The sequence below is a fragment of the Antechinus flavipes genome, chromosome 2 (genome assembly GCF_016432865.1).
Source record: "Antechinus flavipes isolate AdamAnt ecotype Samford, QLD, Australia chromosome 2, AdamAnt_v2, whole genome shotgun sequence".
Taxonomy (NCBI): Eukaryota; Metazoa; Chordata; class Mammalia; order Dasyuromorphia; family Dasyuridae; genus Antechinus; species Antechinus flavipes.
Genome location: NC_067399.1, coordinates 194,812,983 through 194,835,092, shown reverse-complemented (window position 1 = coordinate 194,835,092; position 22,110 = coordinate 194,812,983). Strand labels below are relative to the sequence as shown.

Here is a 22,110-nt window from a genome sequence, read left to right as displayed (position 1 = left end):
TCTCTTTTTATATCCCAAGAGCTTAACACATAGTCTAGCATCCAGCAGACGCTGAACAAATGCTTATTGAAGTAATGAATGAATGAATGAGTCAGTGCAGACGACTGCCTCAGCAACAGGTTATGGAACCAGAAGGCGCACGCGCGCATTTACGTATACGTGAACGCACGCGCACAGTATTCAGGCCTCTTATTGGCTGCCGCTAGGAAGCCATGGAAACGCCGCACATTGACTATACCGGAAGTGAGAGGCAACGGAAACCGACGAGGACCAAAATTAGCCCAGTGCGGGCGATTTCTTTGCCTAAGGTGGGTAGAAAGCTGGGAAGGGAATGAACTGGGACGAATGACTCTCCAGGAACGTCTTGACGTAGCTTGAGGAACCCTGAGGATCGGCCGCAGGTGTCCTGATCAGAAGGGCCATGGAGGACGATGCACCGGTGATCTATGGGCTGGAATTTCAGGTGAGTCATTTAGAAGCGAGTTTGGAGGGAAGGCAGGTCATGTCCAGTACAAGTGACAGGCGAGGTGGATCGCCCGAGATAATTGGGAAAGGACTGGAGGTCATTCTGGACTACAGTCCCACCTGCTTCCAGAACGAAGGAATCAGATATTCAGATATCTGTTTGCACAAACTGGAAGAATCTTAGGGACTATCTACTTCAACCTCCCCCACTACGCTCCCATTTTCATTTTATAAATTGGGAAACTGAGACTTAAAGTGACAACAGCCTCTTCTCCTAATAATAATGATGATGGTAATCATAATTGTTCCCCTTTCCATTGCTCCTTAATGTTTGTAAATGCTTTTCTCGCTACAGTGCTATGAGATAGAATCCTAGAACTAAACCTGGGTCATTAGAAGTTATCTAGCCCACCTTACTCATTTTACATATAAGGAAATTGAGGTCCAGAGGTTTTAAGTGATTTGCCCTTTTTCAAATCAATTGCCCTTTTTCACAGATAATAGATGGCAGAACTGTGATTTGAACCCCAATTTAACTGAAGACCAGTATTCAACTGTACTAGCTATTGTGTTACTAGGGATAAGAACGATTTTGATGAGTTAGGGGATTCCCAGATGAGAAAACTCCTTTCAACAGTATAGGTTGGTATTTCCTCTGCAATATTGTGTAGAGCAGGGAAAGGTTAAGTTTCTTGCTCAGGATCACACAGTATGTATGTATGTGTACCCAGGTATTCCAGGCTTAAAGACCCACTTTCTCTCAATTATAACAAATTGTCTCAAATATGTGAAGTATCTTGCCGAAATTTCCACACAGCTACAATCCAGTGGTGTTATCTCAATTTTCATACTGCTTGATTTCTCTGCAACAGCTTCATAGGATAGTAGAAAGCATGCTGGATATAAAGTGTGTACAAAATTCACATTTTATCTTTGATGTTTAATATTTGAGAGTCCACAGACAAGTTATTTAATGTCTCTGATTTTCAGTTTTTTAATTTAAAAAATACAAATCATATACCCAATCTACCTCATGTTGTTCGTCAGTCTGCTTCATAATGCTGTTATGAGGATTAAAATTGAGGTCCTATGTATATGAAGCTAGGTGGCTCAGTGGATAGAGGATCAGTCCTGAAGTCAGGAGGACCTGAATTCAAATCTGGCCTCAGACACTTAACACTTCCTAGTTGTGTGACTCTGGGCAAGTCACTTAACTCCAATTGCCTTAGCAAAAAAAATAAAATAAATATATATGTATATGCATTCACATTGCATCCTATGTATATTCTATGTATATATTTTATAAGCCTTAAAGCAATATAATATATACATGTCAGCTATTATTACTACCACTTTTTTTTGAACCCTTTTTCTTTAAACTCTCATTGCTCTCAGAACTAGAGTTTCTTAGTTCTCTTCCAGCATGTTTTGTACTTGTGGAACATGATATTTTTGACAACTTCTTATTACTTACACTGTCACTGCCTTAGATCAATCCCTCATCATCACTTGCCTGGACAGTTGAAATAGCCTTTTAATTAGTCTTCATGTTTCAAGACTCTTCTCCAGTCCATCCCGCCTTCTATGAGCCTCTCAATTTTTCTTAAGCTAGGGTCTAAAAATGTTATTACCCTTCAGTAAACTCAAGTAGTTATATTGCTTTCAAGATTAACTCCTCTGTTTGGTATTTAAAGCCTTTCATAACTTGGCTTCCAGCTTTTCTTTCCAACATTACTACCTTCCTTCAATTTATGATCTAGCTAAACTGGCCTTTATGATACTCCATTTCCCATCTCCAGTTTCTGGGTCTACTTTGGTCACCCCACCATGCCTGGAATGAATTTCTTTTTTCTCTTTTTTGCCTTTTAAAGTCTTTTATTTCCTTCAAGATTCATCTCAGACAACATCTTCTACATGAAGACTTCCCTGATTTCACCCAGCTGCTATCCTTCCTCCTAAAACTTCTACATTTTATTTACTCTGTATGAACGTGCTCATGTTTATGATTATATGATACATATTGACTTTCCCAATAGAATGTAAGCTTCTTGAGCTCAAGTGCTGTTTCATTTTTGTTTTTGTATTTCCAGTGTCTACCACAGTGCTTGGCACATAGTATTTCCTAATGAATTATGACTGGCTAATTGTAATGATTTAGTTTTTTTCTCATTTGTTTGGAATACTCCTTCAAGGCTTTGTTCCATGCATTCACATTGCATCACTCCAAAACTTGACAACTCTTTTTTTTTATCCTTTTTAATCGAATTTTCTGGTAGTATATATGTTTATTTTATAAAGCATGACCGGTATTTTATTCTTTATTTGGGGAAGTGGGAGAATATAGATTAATCATGAAATTCAATTTCCTGATGTATTTATATCTTGAGTTTGAGTTGTCATTAGGGCTTCAAGATGAAAATAATGATCAAGACTTAAGAAATGGTGACTTGGAATTGTGAGGATGAGCCTCAAGTGTGGAAAAACTGATTTGGAATTCATCAAGTATGTGGTAATTGAAGATTTCAGTTTAAATAAGACTATCTATGGAAACAACAAGGAAGAAAGAGGCAAGAACAGAATCTTGGACAATACTTACGTTTAAAAGGCAGAAAGATAATGAGGAAACAGTGGTAAAAACAGAAAAGAAGCATTTACTTGAATCAAAAGCTAACAATGAAAATATGGTATTATAGAAATCAAAGGAGGAAAAAGTTTTCCACAGGAAGAGATAGTTCACAATACAATATGATGAAAAGTCAAGGATGAGGATTAAAATAAGGGCTTTGACTTTCATGGAATCTCAGAGGACTGAAAGGACTTAAGAAACATTTTAATAGATCCCAAACTTAGAGTTGAATTTCCTCCATGACATTCCTGACAAGTGGTAATCCATCTTTTTCTTGAGCACCTCCAATGAGAAGGAACCTACAACCTTCAAAGGCAACCCACTCAACTTTTAGATGGTTCTAAATTCTAGACATTTTTCTGATGTCAAGTTGATATTTGTCTTTATGCAACTTCTACTCTTTCTTTTTCCCCTGTGCTGTCAATCAAAAAAGTTTATCCCTTTATGATTTGGCATGATTAGTGACCTTGAAGAATTTCCTTAAATTTAAGGATGCTGCTTCTGTCTTTAAAGTACTGAGCCAGGGCCTTGAGTTTTTATGATGAAGATGGCAGAAGACAAATTGTAAATAGTAAATACAAATATATGATGAACATAATTATTAGTTTAGTAATATTGCATATTTGTTGTGATCATCTTGGATAAATGCCTTTTGTGTTTATTTAATTAATGTAAATATTTTCTAGGATTGTCATAAGTAATAGAGTTTGATGAGAAAATAAACTCATTGTAGATTTTGGTATCAGTTCCCCAAGGCCCCTTAACCAAATGAAATATTAGTTAGATTAATAGACTATTTTGTTAATCCTGTTTTGTATTGGTTCTGTGGTTTTAGAAAATATGTGGATTTGATTCCAGCTCAAACTCTTTTGTTAGAAATTAAAAGAAATTCTTTTTTTTTGTTGTTGTTTCTCTAAAATAAAGCTGAGATTTGGTTTGAGAATCAGCAAGTTAGTGTGACTTCTTTTTTTTTTTTTTTTTTTTTTTGTTGTTGTTTGTTTGTTTGTTTTTATTCCACAGTTTGAGTTTGTTCCAAGTCAAAACCAGTACCAGATCAGTCCTAAGTTGATCTCATATAATCCTCTCACCTCTTAAACATTTCTTGCTCTGCCTTCCTCCTATGAGTGATTATCAAACTTTTTAAATTTGTTTTCCTTATGGCTTAAATCAACTAGCAAGCATTTATAAAGTGTTGGGAATAGTGGTAGATGATGGGTAAAAGGTGGTAGATACAAGCACAAATAAAAAGAATTTGCCTTTAAGGAACTTTTATTCTATGGGTATGGGTGGTGAATGTGAGTAACATGTACACATATAAATATATACCAATTTTATAAAGTTAATATAAAGTAAACCCCTAGTTAACTACGTATAGCAATGTTCAGATTGACAGTGTTGGGGGAGGGAAATATGTTAAGGAGATGTAAAAGGAAGATGAAAGCAGTTTTCCTCTTCCTGTGACCTCTACTCTCTTAGCCTTTTTGATTATATCAATCTGTTAACTAGCAAGTATTTATGAAATACTGATTCAGAAACAGTTCCTGCTCTTGAGGAATTTACAATGTAATTGGGGAGAAAAGACTTATGCCTTTGAATTAGAGAATAGAACAAGTTAAGTTATGTTACTATGTGTTTTATAATTAAAGATCAGGATTTGAGGAAAAATATAGATTTTGGGCACTAGAAAAATTTTACTTTAATGTTTTAGAGTTGGGAGAAATCTTGAAGGTCATCCAAACTAATGCTGTCATTTTAGAAGTGAAGAAATTGAGCCACTGGGAAGATTAATGATTTGCCTAAATGCATGATGATAGGCTATCATAAATTCACTAGTGCTTTCATTCATTTATTCATTTATTTTGATTTTCCCCAGGTATGTGTAAAACAATTTTTTTACATTTGTTTTTAAATCTTTTCAGTTCCAGATTCTCTCCTTTCCTTTGTACCTCCACTCCATATTGAGAAGGCATATGTGACATTATGCAAAACATTTCCACAAAAGTCATGTGAAAGAAGACACCTCCCCCCCAAAAAAAATCCTCAAGAAAAAAATTGTATGCTTCAATCTGTATTCAGACACAACCAGTTCTTTTTCTAGGTATGGATAGAATGTTTTATTATAAGTTCTTCAGAATAGTGTTGGATCCTTATATTGCTGATAATAGATAAATCTTAACTAGCTGATCATTCCACAACATTGATTTTCTTTGTGCACAATATATTTCATTTTGTTTGAGTTCATGGAGGAATTTCCAGGTTTTCCTGAGAGCATCCTGCTTATCATTTCCCATGGAACAATAATATTCTAACATAATCACACACCATAGTTTATTCAGCCATTCCCCAATTGATGGGCATCCCTTCAATTTCCAATTCTTTGCCTGAGAAGAGAGCTGCTATAAGTATTTTTGTACATAAAGGTCTTTTTCCTTTTTTTTTTTTTTTAATCTTTTTTGGGGTTTATGTTTAGTGGTATTGTTGGGTCAAAGGATATGCATGATTTTATAACTCTTTGGACATAGTTCATATCCTTTGATTGTTTATCAATTGGGGAATGACTTTTATAAAAAATAAATTTGACTGGAAACTGAATGGATGCCCATCAATTGGAGAATAGCGGTGGTATATGAATGTTATGGAATATTATTGTTTTGTAAGAAACAACCAGCAGGATAATTTCAGAAAGGCCTGGAGAGACTTACATGAACTGATGGTGAGTGAAATAAGCAGAACCAGGAGATCATTATACACTTCAACAGTAATATTATATGATGATCAATTCTGGTGGACGTGGCTTTCTTCAACGAGATGAACTAAATCAATTCCAATTGTTCAATAATGAAAAGAACCAGCTACACCTAGCAAAAGAACTATAAGAATTGAGTGTAGACCGCTACATAGCATTTCCACTCCTTCTGTTTTTTTTCGCTTGCATTTTTGTTTTCCTTCTCAGGTTATTTTTACCTTATTTCTAAATCCGATTTCTCTTGTACACAAGATAACTGTATAAATATGTACACATATATTGTATTTAACATATACTTCAACATATTTAACATGTACTGGTCTACCTGCCGTTTAGGGGAGGGAGTAGGGAAAAGGAGGGGAAAAGTTGGAACAGAAGGTTTTGCAAGGGTCAATGCTGAAAAATTACCCATGCATATGTCTTGTAAATAAAAAGCTATAATAAAATAAATAAATAAATAAATTTGATTCAGTTCCCTATACATTTGAGAAATGAGGCCTTTATCAGAGAAACTTCAAAAATCTTTTTTACAATTACTATTAACTGTATTTCCCTTCGTTTATTCTATTCTCTCTATCCTTTTACCCTGACTCTCCTCAAATGCCCTCTCTTTTATCACTCTTCCCCTTTCTCATATCCTCTTCCCCTTCTACTTTCCTCTAAGGTAAGATAGATTTCTATACCCATATTGAATGATTCACCAGTGCCTTTAAAAGAATGTTCATTTTATTTACCAAGATTGTGACTACAGACAAATTCGATGACTTCTAATCCAAGATTTTTTTCATTATATACCATCTTACTAGCTTTTAGAGGATAGTGGAAGACATGGGTTGACATTGGTTGTGATATGGGTCACAAGACATGAACTATGCCTAAAGGGCATATATATTAAAAAAAGGAAAAGGACCTCTGTGTACAAAAATATTTATAACAGCTCTCAAGTAAAGAATTGGAAATTGGAGGAATATTCATCTATTGAAAAATGACTGAATAAATTGTGGTATATTATGTTGGAATATTGTTCTATGGGAAAAGATAATGAGAATCTATACTATTGTTGTATTGCTCTTCTCATTACTCTGTCTGCTTCAAGTCTCTTCATCTCAGTACATCTACTCAGTAGCCAAAATTATTTTCCTAAAGGGCATTATTTGACTATATTGTCCCATTCAATAATCTTTAGTAGGTTCCAGTTGTTTCTAGGATCAAGTATAAGCTTAGTTGGTTTTAATTAATGTACACCAGAACCTGGATGCATCCCTTATATGTTATTCCCTTTCATGCATTCTATGTTCTATTTGGACTTTTTTGGTGTATCAGAATCACTAAACTATGTTTAGGATCTGTGTCCTGTACTGGCCATATTTCTTGTCTTGAATATTCTTAGACCTCCTTACTTTCTGTATCTTAGAATTTTTGATTTTTTTTTTAAAATAACTTTTTATTGATAGAACTCATGCCAGGGTAATTTTTTACAACATTATCCCTTGCATTCACTTCTGTTCCGATTTTTCCCCTCCCTCCCTCCACCCCCTCCCTCAGATGGCAAGCAATCCTTTACATGTTGAATAGATTACAGTATATCCTGGATACGTGTGCAGAACCGAACAGTTTTCTTGTTGCACAGGGAGAATTGAATTCAGAAGGTATAAATAATCTGGGAAGAAAAACAAAAATGCAAGCAGTTTATATTCATCTCCCTGTGTTCTTTCTTTGGGTGTAGCTGCTTCTGCCCATCTTTGATCAACTGAAACTGAATTAGCTCTCAGAATTTTTGATTTCCTTCAAGATTGAAGTGATGCCTTCTGTATGAGGTCTTTCTTGTTTCTGGAGTTGTCTTCTACCTCCACTCCTCAATTTATTTCCCCCAATCTTTTTTCTTTTCTTCTCCTAGCCAAGGTTGGCTTGTATTTGCTTTGTATTTAGTTTTATATATAATTATTTATGTGCATTAGAATGTAAGCTCTTTGAGAGTAGAGACTTTAATTTTTGTCTTTGTATACTCAGTGACTAGGAGAGTGCCTAGCACATTTTGAGTGCTTAATGATCTCATATTCTCTGTCCTTAATTTTCCAACTTGGAAGAAAAAAGCATTTTGCTTGTCTTTATAAATATTATACTGCCCAAATTTATTTTTGCTCAGAAGTAGGTAGACTTTTTCTAATAAACTTTCTTTCCTACCTCAGTTGTGTACTTAGATTTTATTTTATATTATAGTTATTTTTATGCATGCCAGTGAAATGTTCTCTAACTAGGTTGTAAACTTCTTGAGGGCAAGAATCATGTAGTAATTTGCCTTTCTTATTAAGTAGCCTTGAATAAATGCTTGTTGGATTAAATTGAATTCCTAAATATTTCACTTTAAATTACCTTCTTTAGAGTTTTAGGGATCAAATATAATGTTCATTAAAAAAAGTATATAAAAATGTAAAGCCTTGTAGAAAATTGTTGTTTATAAGATTAAAAATGTGCCTTTCCTGGAACAGTTCATTTTTTGGATAACTTACTCAAGATTTAGGCCTTAGTTTTTCTTTCTATTTATGGAAAGGACATATCAATTTAAAAAAAAAAGCATCTAAGAAACATTAAAAAAAATTTTTTTTTTCAATTAATGAGCATTTTTTCTTCCTCTCTCCTTCCCTAGAGGGAAAAAAGAATAAAAAACAAAATCTTTTTTACACATATGGAGTGTCAAGCAATACAAAGACCTTATTGATCATGTTTAAAAATGTCTGAACCTACATATTTATTCTATAACTTCTCTGTTAGGAGGTTAGTAGCATTCTTTAGCATTGATTTTAGGACCAGTTTTACAAATGTTAAAACTCTGATTCTTAATTTGATCTTTGTGCTGTGGTAAATTGAGTATTAGATTTGCAGTTAAGACAAGTTTATATCCTACCTCATATGTGTGACCCTGAGCAAATCACCTAACCTCTTTGGATCTCCGTTCTCTCACTTATAAAATGAGGGAGTTGGATCTGATAGCTGCTAAAATTTCTTACCAGTTCTAAATCCATGATTCTATGATCTTACTAAGATCCTTAAAGGATTTCTGCGACTTGATCTTTCCTGTCCGTATTATGATTTGTGAATTCTTTTTGGGGAAAATTACATGTGAGAACCATAGCCTTCAAATGTTATAGGAAAATGTTAATCTGATAATCTTCTGTGATTTTTTTTTTTTAATGATTTATAGTACAAGCTTTCTAGGTTTGTAGTACCAAATTCAATCTACATACCTCATGGGCAGGCCAGAACAAATTTTATTAGAATGTTGGTCACAATTAATTATTTTATTAAATAAACATATAATAAGTGCCTGCTGTGCGCAGAATATAACCATAGGTTTTGGGGCTGATAATGAGAAATGATTGTTATACAAAGCCCTACATAGAGTAGGAAACTTTTAGGAACAAAGTCACAGAACTGGAAGATTATAAAATGTGTTTTGGAGGAAGTAGGTGATAAAGTATAACAGTAATGTGGTTTGAAAAAACCTGTTTTAAAATTTAAATATTGTTATTCAATCATTAAAGCTCATCATTAAATGTAATATTTTTGCCTTCTTTATGGGTTGCTTCAATTTCATAATAGATATCTAAGCCAGGTCAATACTTATAATCAAGGTATGAGGGATCTTAAATGAACAAATACATAATTATCCTTCATAGATGAAGTAGAATCATAACTTTTGGATAATTTACTAATCATTTTTCCCTGCTAATCTGACACTTTAATATCTGTATCTATAGTTTTTAACTCTTGACAAATAGAATGTCAGGACTCTATATTTAGGTTCCATGAAGAATCTATTTTGAATGAAATTTGGGACACTATAATAAACAGTAACAGAACAAAGTTTGTTTTCTCCTTTATGTAGGGCTCATCTTGTCAGTCATCATACAATTTCTCCAAAAATTTAATCTATGCCTTCTTCTCTTTGAAGTTTGATATAGTAGATAGAACATTAGATTTGTAGTCAGGAAGCCTGGATTTGAATCCTGCTTGAGATATATTAGTCCTGTAACCTTGCCTGAAAGTCCTTTAATCTTTCTGGACCTTTATGTACTTGTAAAAGAAAGTGGTTAAATTTGGTTACTTCAGAGGTCCCTTATGGCTCTCAATCTTTGCTATTTTGAACCCTCTTCATTACAAAGAAAAACAAATAAGGAAAAAAAAAATGAGCATAGTGACCACATCTGATCCCTTTAGTCCCCTCCCCACCATTTTTATTGAGAAAAGGAAATCTGTTTCATCATCTTTTTTCTGAGGCTGAGGTCAGTCATTATAGAGTTTATCTGTCCTTTAGTGTTGATTTTATATGTACTTTATAGTCGTTTTGCATATTGTTTTCTAGATTCTGCATACTTCATTTTAGATGAGTTCATACAAAATTTTGTATTCTGAATTCTCCATTTCCATTGTTTTCTATAACTCAATGATACTCCATGACCATATTGTTGTAAGAAGTGACTGGGATATCATGAAGTTTTATAATAATGACTGGATATTCAAAAAAAAGTCAAACCCGACCCAAAACAAAAAAATCTCCATTTTTATATGCATAGATGGACAGCCTAAGTGCTGACTTGGTTCTGATGAAATATTAGAAGATTTTGAGGAACAGCTTTAAAGTATGGTTGATTAGACCCTCTATGTAGGGTTTATAAAGGATGTGGACTAGAATAGTGTAGGAATGGGAAGATTTTGTTATATACAAAGAGAAGTAGCTAGGTGGTATAATTAAAAGAGCACAGGATTTGGAATTAGTAAGACCTTAAGTTCACATCCTGTTTTAAGCACTTATTAGCTGTGAGATTCAAGTCAGGACACTTAACCTTTGTTTCCTCATTTGTAAGAATGAGCATTATAATAATACCTGTTTTACAGGATTGTTGTTAAGATCAAATGAGTTAACATAGTAAGGCACTTTGTAAACCTTTGAACCCTAAATAAATGCTAGCTATTATTACTGTTACTATAAAGTAATATATTCTTTAACAATGTCATACATACAAAGAGCGATATAGGCCTACTGAATGGGCTTTTTTTTTTTTTTACCCAGTAATAAAAATCCCCAATTCTGTAGCTGCAGAAAGGTAAGTTCTCACAGATAGTAGCAGATCTGAGATTCCATAATAACTTCTCTGCTTCCAGATCTATCATTTTTTCACTATGCTGTGCCATATTCCCTTCTGTAGTATCTTTTTTTTTTTTTTTAATAACTTTTTATTGATAGAACTCATGCCAGGGTGATTTTTATTATCCCTTGCATTCACTTCTGTTCCGATTTTTCCCCTCCCTCCCTTCACCCCCTCCCCCAGATGGCAAGCAATCCTTTACATGTTGAATAAGTTACAGTATATCCTGGATACAATATATATGTGCAGAACCGAACAGTTTTCTTGTTGCACAGGGAGAATTGAATTCAGAAGGTATAAATAATCCGGGAGGAAAAATAAAAATGCAAGCAGTTTATATTCATCTCCCAGTGTTCTTTCTTTGGGTGTAGCTGCTTCTGCCCATCTTTGATCAATTGAAACTGAATTAGCTCTCTTTATTAAAGAGATCCACTTCCATCAGAATACATCTTCAAACAGTATCATTGTTGAGATATATAATGATCTCCTGGTTCTGCTCATTTCACTTAGCATCAGTTCATGTAAGTCTCGCCAGTCCTCTCTGTATTCATCCTGTTGGTCATTCCTTACAGAACAATAATATTCCATATCATTCATATACCACAATTTACTCAATCAGTCTCCAATTGATGGGCATCCATTCATTTTCCAGCTTCTAGCCACTACAAACAGGGCTGCCACAGACATTTTGGCACATTCTTCTGTAGTATCTTAAGACCCTTCATTAGACTGATGATTGAAGTGGAAAAGCACCCCAAATGGAACTGTGAGAAACATAATCTTGAATCTTTGTAGTTAGAAGTTTATTACTAGTTCTTCACTCCCTAATACACATGGTATTTTTAACAACTAGATGTACTGTCCTGAGAGACCTGAGATCTTGACAACCTGATAATTTTAAAGAAATATTGCTTACTGCTGCGTGAGAATGACCCCCTTAGAGTGATAACTTTTTTTGCCTCATGTTTAGAATACAAATTCCTTTATTATGACAAATGGATCGAGAAACATTTTGATGTCTCTCTCTTCTTTCTATAAATTGTGGCCCTGAGGCCACTCATTACTGACCCCTCCAGTCTTGGTGTTGGGGGATCAGTCCTGGCCAGAAGTAAACACTTAAAACTTCATTATTTTGGTTGCCCTGTTTTTCTCTCGCCTGGGCACTTCAATGATGACTTTCCTTCATTTTTTTTTTTTTTTTAAAGCAAGTGACTTTTTTATTTGTGTGAGATGAGGAAAGATCATTACAAATTAGTAGTGATTCTTCTAAAATTATGGCAGCTATATTAACTTAAATAGATAAGACAGTATAGACAATATTCTCTCATGCATACTGTTATTTTTCTCTAGATATGTAATTCATGGCTCCATAAATTGATTTAGGTTGCAGTAAATAAAAATACCAATTTGTTATAGAAACTCAGTTACTTTCTTTTTCCAAGATTGCACTTCTCTTTAAGTATAATAACCATTGGTACAATTTGCCTATTTTTGTTTTTCTTTTATTTTGTAATGATGGCATTAATCCTCTATTCCATGTAGCATTTGATTTAACCTTGGTTTTTGATAAATGTTAAATCGTAGCAATTATTATTATGTTGGCTAGATTTGGCAGTTGATCATATGCTGCCTTGTATGGTTTTCTGTTTCATGGCTATATGGCTTATTTCTTTAAACAGAATGTGAGCTTTGTAAATGTGGCAACCATGTCTTATATAGAGATTATTGAATGAGAGTAATTTTACTCCCATTGTAGAATCACAATATTTTATGGAAGCCTTAGAATTCATCTGGTCCAAACTTCTTATTTTACAAACAAATAAAGATCCAGAGTGGTATCCAAATAAATTTAAACTTATACAATTCTAAGTACCATAAATAATATTCCAGTAGTTTTGGTATTTGGGGTTTCCTCCCTTCCTCCCTTCTTTCTTTCCTCCCTTTCTTCATTCCTTCCTCCTCCTATTTCTCTATTTCTTCCTTCTCTTCCTCCTTTCCTTCTTTTCTCCATAGGGGAGAAAAGGTCCAGAGTCATGTAGCTATTGTCAGAAGTCAGTTTTGAACTCTCGAACTCCTGACTTCAGTGTTCTATCCACTGTACCACCTAGCTGCTCTCTCACCTTCCCCCATTATAACTTTCTTTGGCCAAATACACTTTTTCTCTTTCCCGCACAAGATTTATTGTCTATTTTTTTTTTAAGTTGTATGAGAACTGAGGTTCACTTACAGTCCATTAAAGTCTACATTATTTTTAAGCAAGTCATTTCATCTATTTTCCTCAGTTTCCTCACCTATAAAATGGTAATAACAATGGCTTTTACCTTACAAGATTGCTGTGAACGATCAAATGAAATAATATTTATAAAGTGATAGGTACAGTGCCTATTATATAATAGACTCAATATAAATGCTTATTCCCTTTGTCTAATCCCCAGCAAGGCCTGATTCATCCATGAGATTGACTGTATATAACTATACTGACTTTCCCCCAAACTGTAAACAGAACTTTCCCCAATACCTACTATATTCAGATTGATAAAGTTAAAAGAAGCTTTATTTCCATAAAAATTATTCACCCAAACAGCTGTTTTCCTAAAAATATATTTTATTCTTGGAAAAATAAATCACAAGATGCCCATCAGTTGGGGAATAGCTGAATAAGTTAATGGTATATGAATGTTATGGAATATTATTGTGCTATAAAAAACTACCAGCGGGATGATTTCAGAGAGACCTAGAAAGACTTACATGAACTGATGCTAAGTGAAATAAGCAGAACTCGGAGATCATTATACACAGCAACAATAAGACTATATTATGATCAATTCTGATGGAAGTGGCTCTTTTCAACAGTGAGATAATTCAGGCCAGTTCTAGTGTTCTTGTGATGAAGAGAGCCATCTGCACCCAGAGAGAAGACTGTGGAGCTGAATGTGGATCACAACACAGCATTTTCACCCTTTCTGTTGTTGTTTGCTTGCATTTTGTTTTCTTTCTCATTTTTTTCCCTTTTTGATCTGATTTTTCTTGTGCAGCATGATAATTGTGGAATTATGTATAGAACAATTGCACATTTTTAATTAACATAGATTACTTGATGTCTAAGGGAGGGGTTGGAGAAAGGGAGGAAGAATATTTGAAACACAGGATTTTGCATGGGGGAATGTTGAAAATTATCCATGCATATGTTTTGAAAATAAAGCTTTAATAAAAAAAATAAAAATAAATCACAAATCTCAGGAAGATTTCTTTCTAGTAGAAACATTCTAATATAGAAAGTGATAGTTATCTCTTAAATACTATTTCAAGATGAAGGGTGATATATATGTACTTGTTACCCCTTTTAAATAAAAGAAGAAATGAACTTTATTTGACTCTTTATAAATCAAATTGCCAGTAAAATGACTTCAGGATAGTCTTCCTTATAGAGACAGTATATTATGATATCAAGAGTGCTAGTCTTGGATTTAGAAGCATTTGAATCTTACCATATAAACTTAATAATTGATATAGAACTATTAATGTATACTCTTTTGAATCAGATTTTTCAATTCTGATTAGAATCTATCTAGTTGTACCATTGTTTAGTCAACATCTCTCCATATTTCAAAAATCTAGGTAACTATATATATATGTGTGTGTACACACACACACACACACACACACACACACACACACACCCTTTTCCCCTGCTCTACCAATTGATCAATTAATCAAACAAAACAAACTACAAGCATTTATTACATCATATGTTCCACACTTTGTGCTAAGTGCTGAGGAAACAAAGAAAGGTAATTTAATAACATTCTCTTTCTCAAAATACTCTTGTATCTGCTTACAAAAAAATCATAGCTTTAAAATCATCTAGTTATTCTTCATTCCACAGAATTGCCAAAGGACATCCAGAACATAAGAATTAGGATTCAAATCCAAGCGTTCTGAGTACAAATCTAGAGAGTGGAAAACTCTGTGAAGACAGGACTCTTAAGACCTTGGAGTTAGAACTGAGAGATTCTTTGATGATCATTTTCTTTCTTTAAAAAAAATTGTTTTTGTATGTCCAGTGCCTAGCATAATAGTAGGCACTTAATGTTTGCTGAATTTGTTTGCTGAAACTTCTGGTTTCATAATTTTATTTTAGGAGTAGATTTTTTTATTGGAGAAGAAAGCCTTGTGCAGAGTACTTGGTATAATTCTTTTTGCTAGGTAAATGTCAGATTGAAAATGAATAAATATTGACATTTTTGTTTATACATCATTCTTTTTTTTTTTTAAATGCAATGATCTTATTTTATTTTATTTTATTTTTTAAATAACTTTTTATTGACAGAACCCATGCCAAGGTAATTTTTTACAGCATTATCCCTTGTACTCACTTCTGTTCCGATTTTTCCCCTCCCTCCTTCCACCCCCTCCCCCAGATGGCAAGCAGTCCTTTACATGTTGAGTAGGTTACAGTATATTCTAGATACAATATATGTGTGCAGAACCGAACAATTTTCTTGTTGCACAGGGAGAATTGGATTCAGAAGGTATAAATAACCTGGGAAGAAAAACAAAAATGCAAGCAGTTTATATTCATTTCCCAGTGTTCTTTCTTTGGGTGTAGCTGCTTCTGTCCATCCTTGATCAATTGAAACTGAATTAGCTCTCTTTATGGAAGAGATCCACTTCTATCAGAATACACCCTCAAACAGTATCATTGTTGAGGTATATAATGATCTCCTGGTTCTGCTCATTTCACTTAGCATCAGTTCATTATACATCATTCTTTTTTGAGTTTGGTAAGAGTCATTTGATTTGTCTGAATGTACATCTGTGGGTGTACTTCTGAAATTAGGAAGCTAAGCATTAGACTGACCCTCTAGTGATTTTCATCACTTGCTCTATAATCAAGGCCCAGCTTGAAAGAGTATCTTTAACAGCATCTTAATTGTGTAACACCTTACACATAGTAGGTGCTCAAATAGTCTTTAATTGGTTCTTACACTTTTTAACTCTGATGTTAAATTATCTAATCTTAGACAAATTTCTTAAGGATTAGTTAATTCCTTTTGTTCCTTTAAGATGTATCTTGGACACAACATTCAGCATAAAACATCCAGTTGCTATACTTGGACCTTCCCTACAAATTGCCTTTCATTTAATTACTTTGTGCTTATATAGAATTATTATCTTTTTATTTATTCTACATATATTTTATGTGTACTTCTTGTCTCCTGCATTAAAATATAACTTATTCACCCATAGATATTTTTCATTGTGTTTTTGTTTCCTTAGTTCAGAACAGTGCCTGGCACATAGGATACACTTAACAAGTACTTGTTGGCTCATTGATTGATAAGCGTGCTTAGGTGATCTCAAAAGGGTTCTAAAATTCATTGATTATATTAAAATATTTGAATGTTAATTGGGTAGCTTAATTTACTTATGCTGTATAGACTAAATTAACCAATCACAGTCTATAAGATAAAAGAAACCTTAGAGTTCATCTGGTTTAACTCACTATCTTGTGTTTTAATTACTCAACCATTTTTGTTTCATACTTGTCCAAAAATAGTTATCTCTGGTAAAATAAATTGAAACAAAATTGGCTTCATTGATTATTAGCATGATCTCCAATACAAATAGCTTTTCTCTCCATTTGTTTTCTTCTGCATCCCCAAATAGCCTTTAAAAATATCACTTTTTAAATTCTTTATATTGATAACAATTTCAGTTTTCTGGTCATTGGTGGTCTTGACATTATAGGACCCAGTGTATAGGATCTCAAGGAATACCAGTACCTCTGATTTGAGGCCAAGCCCTTTTTAGGGCTGCTTATCCACCTTTGGGGTTCATCTTTATCCAACCTTCTTCTGTAGCTCTAAGAAACTGTAGCATGCACAGTGGCCAAACCCTGGTAAAACCTTCACAGTGGACTAGATTAAGCAGGTTGTGTAATGCCAGAGAAACTGAGGTAGGAGAGAGATTAGAGAGTTTTTAATAATTCATTAATTGGAGAGCATAATTGACTAAGACCAAAAGGATCCATGGTTGGTCCCAGGGCTGGATGAGACTATCATCTCAAAGTATCCAGTGATGAATGTGAGTTCTTAATGACATATATAGCCACATGGCTCAGCTACAGGGGTAGACCAGGGGCAGAGTCAGAACACTGAGAGTGGGAAGTTACAGATAAAGAAGGGGACACAGAAGTGGGAAACTTCTTCATAGACCCATTTGGTTCTGTCAGGATGGGGGGGAGGCCATAAATTCTTACTAAAAGCCAGAGTCAGAATGTCTGAATAAAAAGAAGTAAAGATGTCAATGAGGTATCTGGGATAGTCTTATCTCTTGGAATATTTTAGAGGGATAGTGTAAATTCTTGAGGACAGGAGGAGCAGGAATTAGGAAGTCTGAACTCCCCCTTATCTTGAGTCCCACATTAGCAATTTATAACCTTAGAGCAAATGGTCCTCAGTCTTAATGGACCAGAGGGGGATTTTACAACTAAGGGTATGAGGCAGAACAGTTGAGGAAACTGAGTCAGGACAGTTAAAAGAGAACTGTGGCACAACAGTTGAGGGTAACTGACAGTACCCAAACTCATTGAGTTATGGGGATATCTACCCTAAGCATGTAAAGATTTCCTTAAGCTGAATTGGGCAGATGAGAATAATTTGTTTCAGGGTCCATGAAGGCAGTTTAATAAGTGTTGTGGAGTGCTTAGAGACTGGTCAGTCACCAAAGACACAAGGTCACTGGTGCATCCTGGGCTACCACTAATTGTTTAACTTTTGTCTTGTCATTAGACTTTGATGATTCAGGAAGATAGATTGAGCCTGATGACTTTGTGTAACTGTCTCATTTACATCCAATTCACTTCCCAGTGAAGACATCACCTTTTTTTTTTTTTTTTAATTTTTTATTTAATAATTACTTTATATTGACACTCGTTTCTTTTCCGATTTTTTTTTCCCCTCCCTCCACCCCCTCCCCTAGATGGCAAGCAGTCCTTTATATGTTGGATATGTTGCAGTATATCCTAGATACAATATATGTTTGCAGAACCGAACAGTTCTCTTGTTGCATAGGGAGAATTGGATTCAGAAGGTATAAATAACCCGGGAAGAAAAACAAAAATGCAGATAGTTCACATTCGTTTCCCAGTGTTCTTTCTTTGGGTGTAGCTGCTTTTGTCTGTCATTTATCAATTGAAACTCAGGTCTCTTTGTCAAAGAAATCCACTTCCATCAAAATATGTCCTCATACAATATCGTTGTCGAAGTGTATAATGATCTCCTGGTTCTGCTCATTTCACTTAGCATCAGTTCATGTAAGTCTCGCCAGTCCTCTCTGTATTCATCCTGCTGGTCATTTCTTACAGAACAATAATATTCCATAACATTCATATACCACAATTTACCCAGCCATTCTCCAATTGATGGGCATCCATTCATTTTCCAGTTTCTGGCCACTACAAACAGGGCTGCTACAAACATTTTGGCACATACAGGTCCCTTTCCCTTCTTTAGTATTTCTTTGGGATATAAGCCCAATAGAAACACTGCTGGATCAAAGGGTATGCACAATTTGATAATTTTTTGGGCATAATTCCAGATTGCTCTCCAGAATAGTTGGATTCATTCACAACTCCACCAACAATGCATTAGTAGAAGACATCACCTTGTGATGTTATTTATCCTTTTTGAAAATGAAGAAAGAACAATATATACATAGATACACAATACATACAATACACACATATATACTCACATATATGAAGATACTTTATATATATGTGTGTTCTCTTGCTATAAATATATATAGCCATATATACATATATACATATTAATATAGATGGGTATATAATTGGTCTCCCACTTTCAAATCTCTTCCTTCTTCATTTTACCTTCCACAAAATTGCCAGAGTGATATTCCTAAATCATAGCTTTGACCATGTTATTCCTAGGGTAGGTTCCAGTGATTCTTAGTTACTTCTAGGGTCAAATAAGAATTCCTCTGTCATTTAAAGTCCTATACAATCCAGCTTTAGTTCACCTTTTCAGGCTTATAGCTTATTACTTTGGTTTATGGACTTCATGGTTTAGACAAACTGACCTTGCTGTTGTTCATACATGATACTCTATTTCCCATCACTGTTTTTGTACTGGCTGTTCTGTTCTAGATTTCTGCAAAGAACTTTTTTCTTGCCTCTGACAAATCTGAGCTGCCCTTCAAACTCAGTTCAAATGTTGATATCTTATATATGACCTTTTATGATCCTCTAGGTGCTAGTTTTTCATTTCTTCTCTCTCTGAAGTTATCTTGCATTTACTTCATATACTTATATGTGTATTTGCTGTTTTTCCTGATAATATGTAAGCTCCTTAAGGACAATGACAATGTTTTATTTTATTTTTGTCTTTATATTCTCCCAATTGCTAGAGCCTTTCCTTCAAAACTATCTTGTACTTAAACAACTTTCTTTATATTTATATTTAGGTACTTTACATTTTTCCTACATATATTTGCCTTTCCCATTAGAATATAAGCTTTTTGAGGTTTTCTTTCATTCTGTAGATTGAAAGAGGCCCAATTGAGAATGAACTTCATATAAAAGGATTTTCTCCTTTTGATAACAAATACAAAGTTGTGAGTTGTAACTTTGTTTTTTGGTTTTTATGTATTGGATCAAATTTTATAAATATTTATTGCTTTTTCCCCTTCCTTTGTAGGCCCGTGCTTTAACACCTCAAACTGCAGAAACGGATGCCATTCGATTTTTGGTTGGGACACAGTCTCTTAAATATGATAATCAGGTAATTGTTTTTGAGAAATCTATGAATGTTAATTAATAAGCTTTTTCTTTTATCAATTTTTTGCTTCGGTCTTACCAGTATAATATTTGACAATGTTTATTTTTAAAGTTATTTGAATAAAACATAACACTAGTTATGTTTTAGATTTGGATTTAGGAAAACTTAATACCTAAGCACAAATTAATCTCAGATACTTATTAGCTATGTGACCCTGGGCACATCACTTAACATCTTTCTGCCCCAGTTTTCTTATCTGTAAAAAAGGCATAATAGTACTCAATAATTTACATTATTGTGGTGAGGATAAAATGAAATAATATTTGTAAAAAGCTTTTATTTAAGCTATTTAAAATGCTATTATTACTTGTATTATTATTAATTTACACTATTATCATTTATTGATTTAGGCTTAAATAATTTCAGTTTCTAAATTTTTAGTTTCAGATTATTTAATATATTTTTTGAATTGGGACCACATGGTATAGCTAAAAGAGCACTTGATTTTGTGTTATAAAGAATGGGTTTAAATATTAGCTGTGCTAATTATTAGCTATATGACTAATTTTCTTTACTTCTCTAATAAGTTTTCTCATCTACAGTCACATAGTAAGTGCTTAATAAATGTTTGTTGACTATTGTCTGGATTCAGACTCACTTTTCCCTTTCCTCTAAAAGAAGTTCCATCTTCAGAAAGCAATGAATACTGCTTCCCTCAGGCTTAAGATTTCTAGTATTTCATGAGTTCATATTAATGTGCTTCACATTGATTATTAGGCAGGAACTTCACTTAGCTTTTAGAAAAGAGCATATACTAAGATAGTTTAGTAAGAATAGTCATAAAGTTCTAAAAATATAAATGAACACAGGATAATTTAAAGAAGCAGAGAACACTAATAACTGGGAATCAGGAAAAGCTTTCTTTAAAAGGTGGCACATGAGCTTAGTTTTCAGGGAAGCCAAGCATTTTAAGTTTGGGACTAAGCAGAGGTCCCAAACATGGACAATATGTAAAAAAAGCCTAAATGTGGGAAATGTAATTCTAAGTGGGGGAATATTCACAATCGAGTTTGGCTGTAATGTGTGATATGTGTGAAAAAGTAGGCTTTAATCATTTTGGGAAGGACTTTGAACACCAATTCTAGAAGATTCTTGAACAGAGATGTATCGGGGTTATATTTGTGCTTTTGGAAGATTATTTTAATAGTTTATATGAGGATGAATCAGAAAAAGGAACAGTTACAAGTTAAGAACTCAATTCAGAAGTTGTATACTTCAGACTAAAGGTGAGAGGACCTAAATTAGAGTAGTATTGAATGAATGGAAAGAGGGCAAAGGTTATGGAAGTAGAATCGATGAGCCTTGTTCACTGATGATACCATTAGTTGGGGGAGTGAGTGAGAATGAAGAAGGTTACTTGTATGTTCCAAAGCTCAGTGACAGGAGGAAATGATGATGCCTTTAAACAGAAATAATGAAGTTTGGAGGAGTAGGAGTGATAATGAATTACCTTTGAGATTTATTGAGTTTGAGAAGATTGTAGAGTATACAAGTAAAAAACACCAATAAGCAATTGGTGATAAGGAGTTGGAGCTCAGAGAGTAGGATTGAATATATAGATTTGGGAGCTGCATAGAAATAATTGGCTTTGTGGAGTCAGATGATGTTTCTCAAAAGAGAGAAGGTATTGAGAGAAAAGGGAGAAGGTCCAGACAGGAACTTTGGGGGACACTTCATTGAGAAGGACTTGAGTCCAGCAAAAGAGACTGAAAAGGAGATATCAGACATAAAGGAAAACCAGGCTTTCCAATTTCTTGAAAACAGAAGGTAGAGAATACATCTGACAAAGGGAGCAGTTGATAGTATCATATGCCTCAGAGATGTCAAGAAAGCCACTGGGTTTAGCAGTTAAATTATTGAAGGATTGAATGATGTTTCCATCTTGCCTTCAAACTTCTTATTCATTTTCAAATCTTGATTCCTTAGTATCTCAGGACTCCTCATTTTTTTTTTTTTTAATTTTCAGGAGTATTTTATTTTTTCAAATATATTTAAAGTTAGTCTTCAGCATTCATTTTTATAAGGCTTTTTGTCCAGATTTTTCTCCCTTCCTTACCTCTTCCCTCCCCAAGACAACAAGCCATCTGATGTAGGTCTCAATTCTTTAAAAATATTTCTATATTTGTCATGTTGTTCAAGAAAAATCAGACTAAAGAGGGAAAAAAAAAGCCACAAGAAAGAAAAAAAATGTTGAAAATACTATGCTTCAATACACATTCAGTCTCCATAATTCTTTCTCTGGGTATAGGAAGGATTTTCCTTCCC

The 22,110-nt window shown here is 34.0% G+C and overlaps 1 protein-coding gene across 2 annotated transcripts in view; it reads left to right on the top strand.

The window, feature by feature from the left end:
* Positions 1–260: 260 nt before the first annotated feature.
* EIPR1 (EARP complex and GARP complex interacting protein 1) overlaps positions 261–22,110 on the top strand; it is a 224,285-nt gene continuing 202,435 nt past the window's right edge. Inside the window, exons 1-2 of one of the 2 annotated variants that reach the window (XM_051976046.1) lie at positions 261–463; positions 19,705–19,788. In XM_051976046.1, the coding sequence (XP_051832006.1) occupies positions 422–463; positions 19,705–19,788 (126 nt within the window). In that variant the 5' untranslated portion in view covers positions 261–421. Of the gene's footprint in view, positions 464–19,702; positions 19,789–22,110 lie in introns of those variants that run through there. The other variant, XM_051976047.1, reaches the window with a different exon arrangement.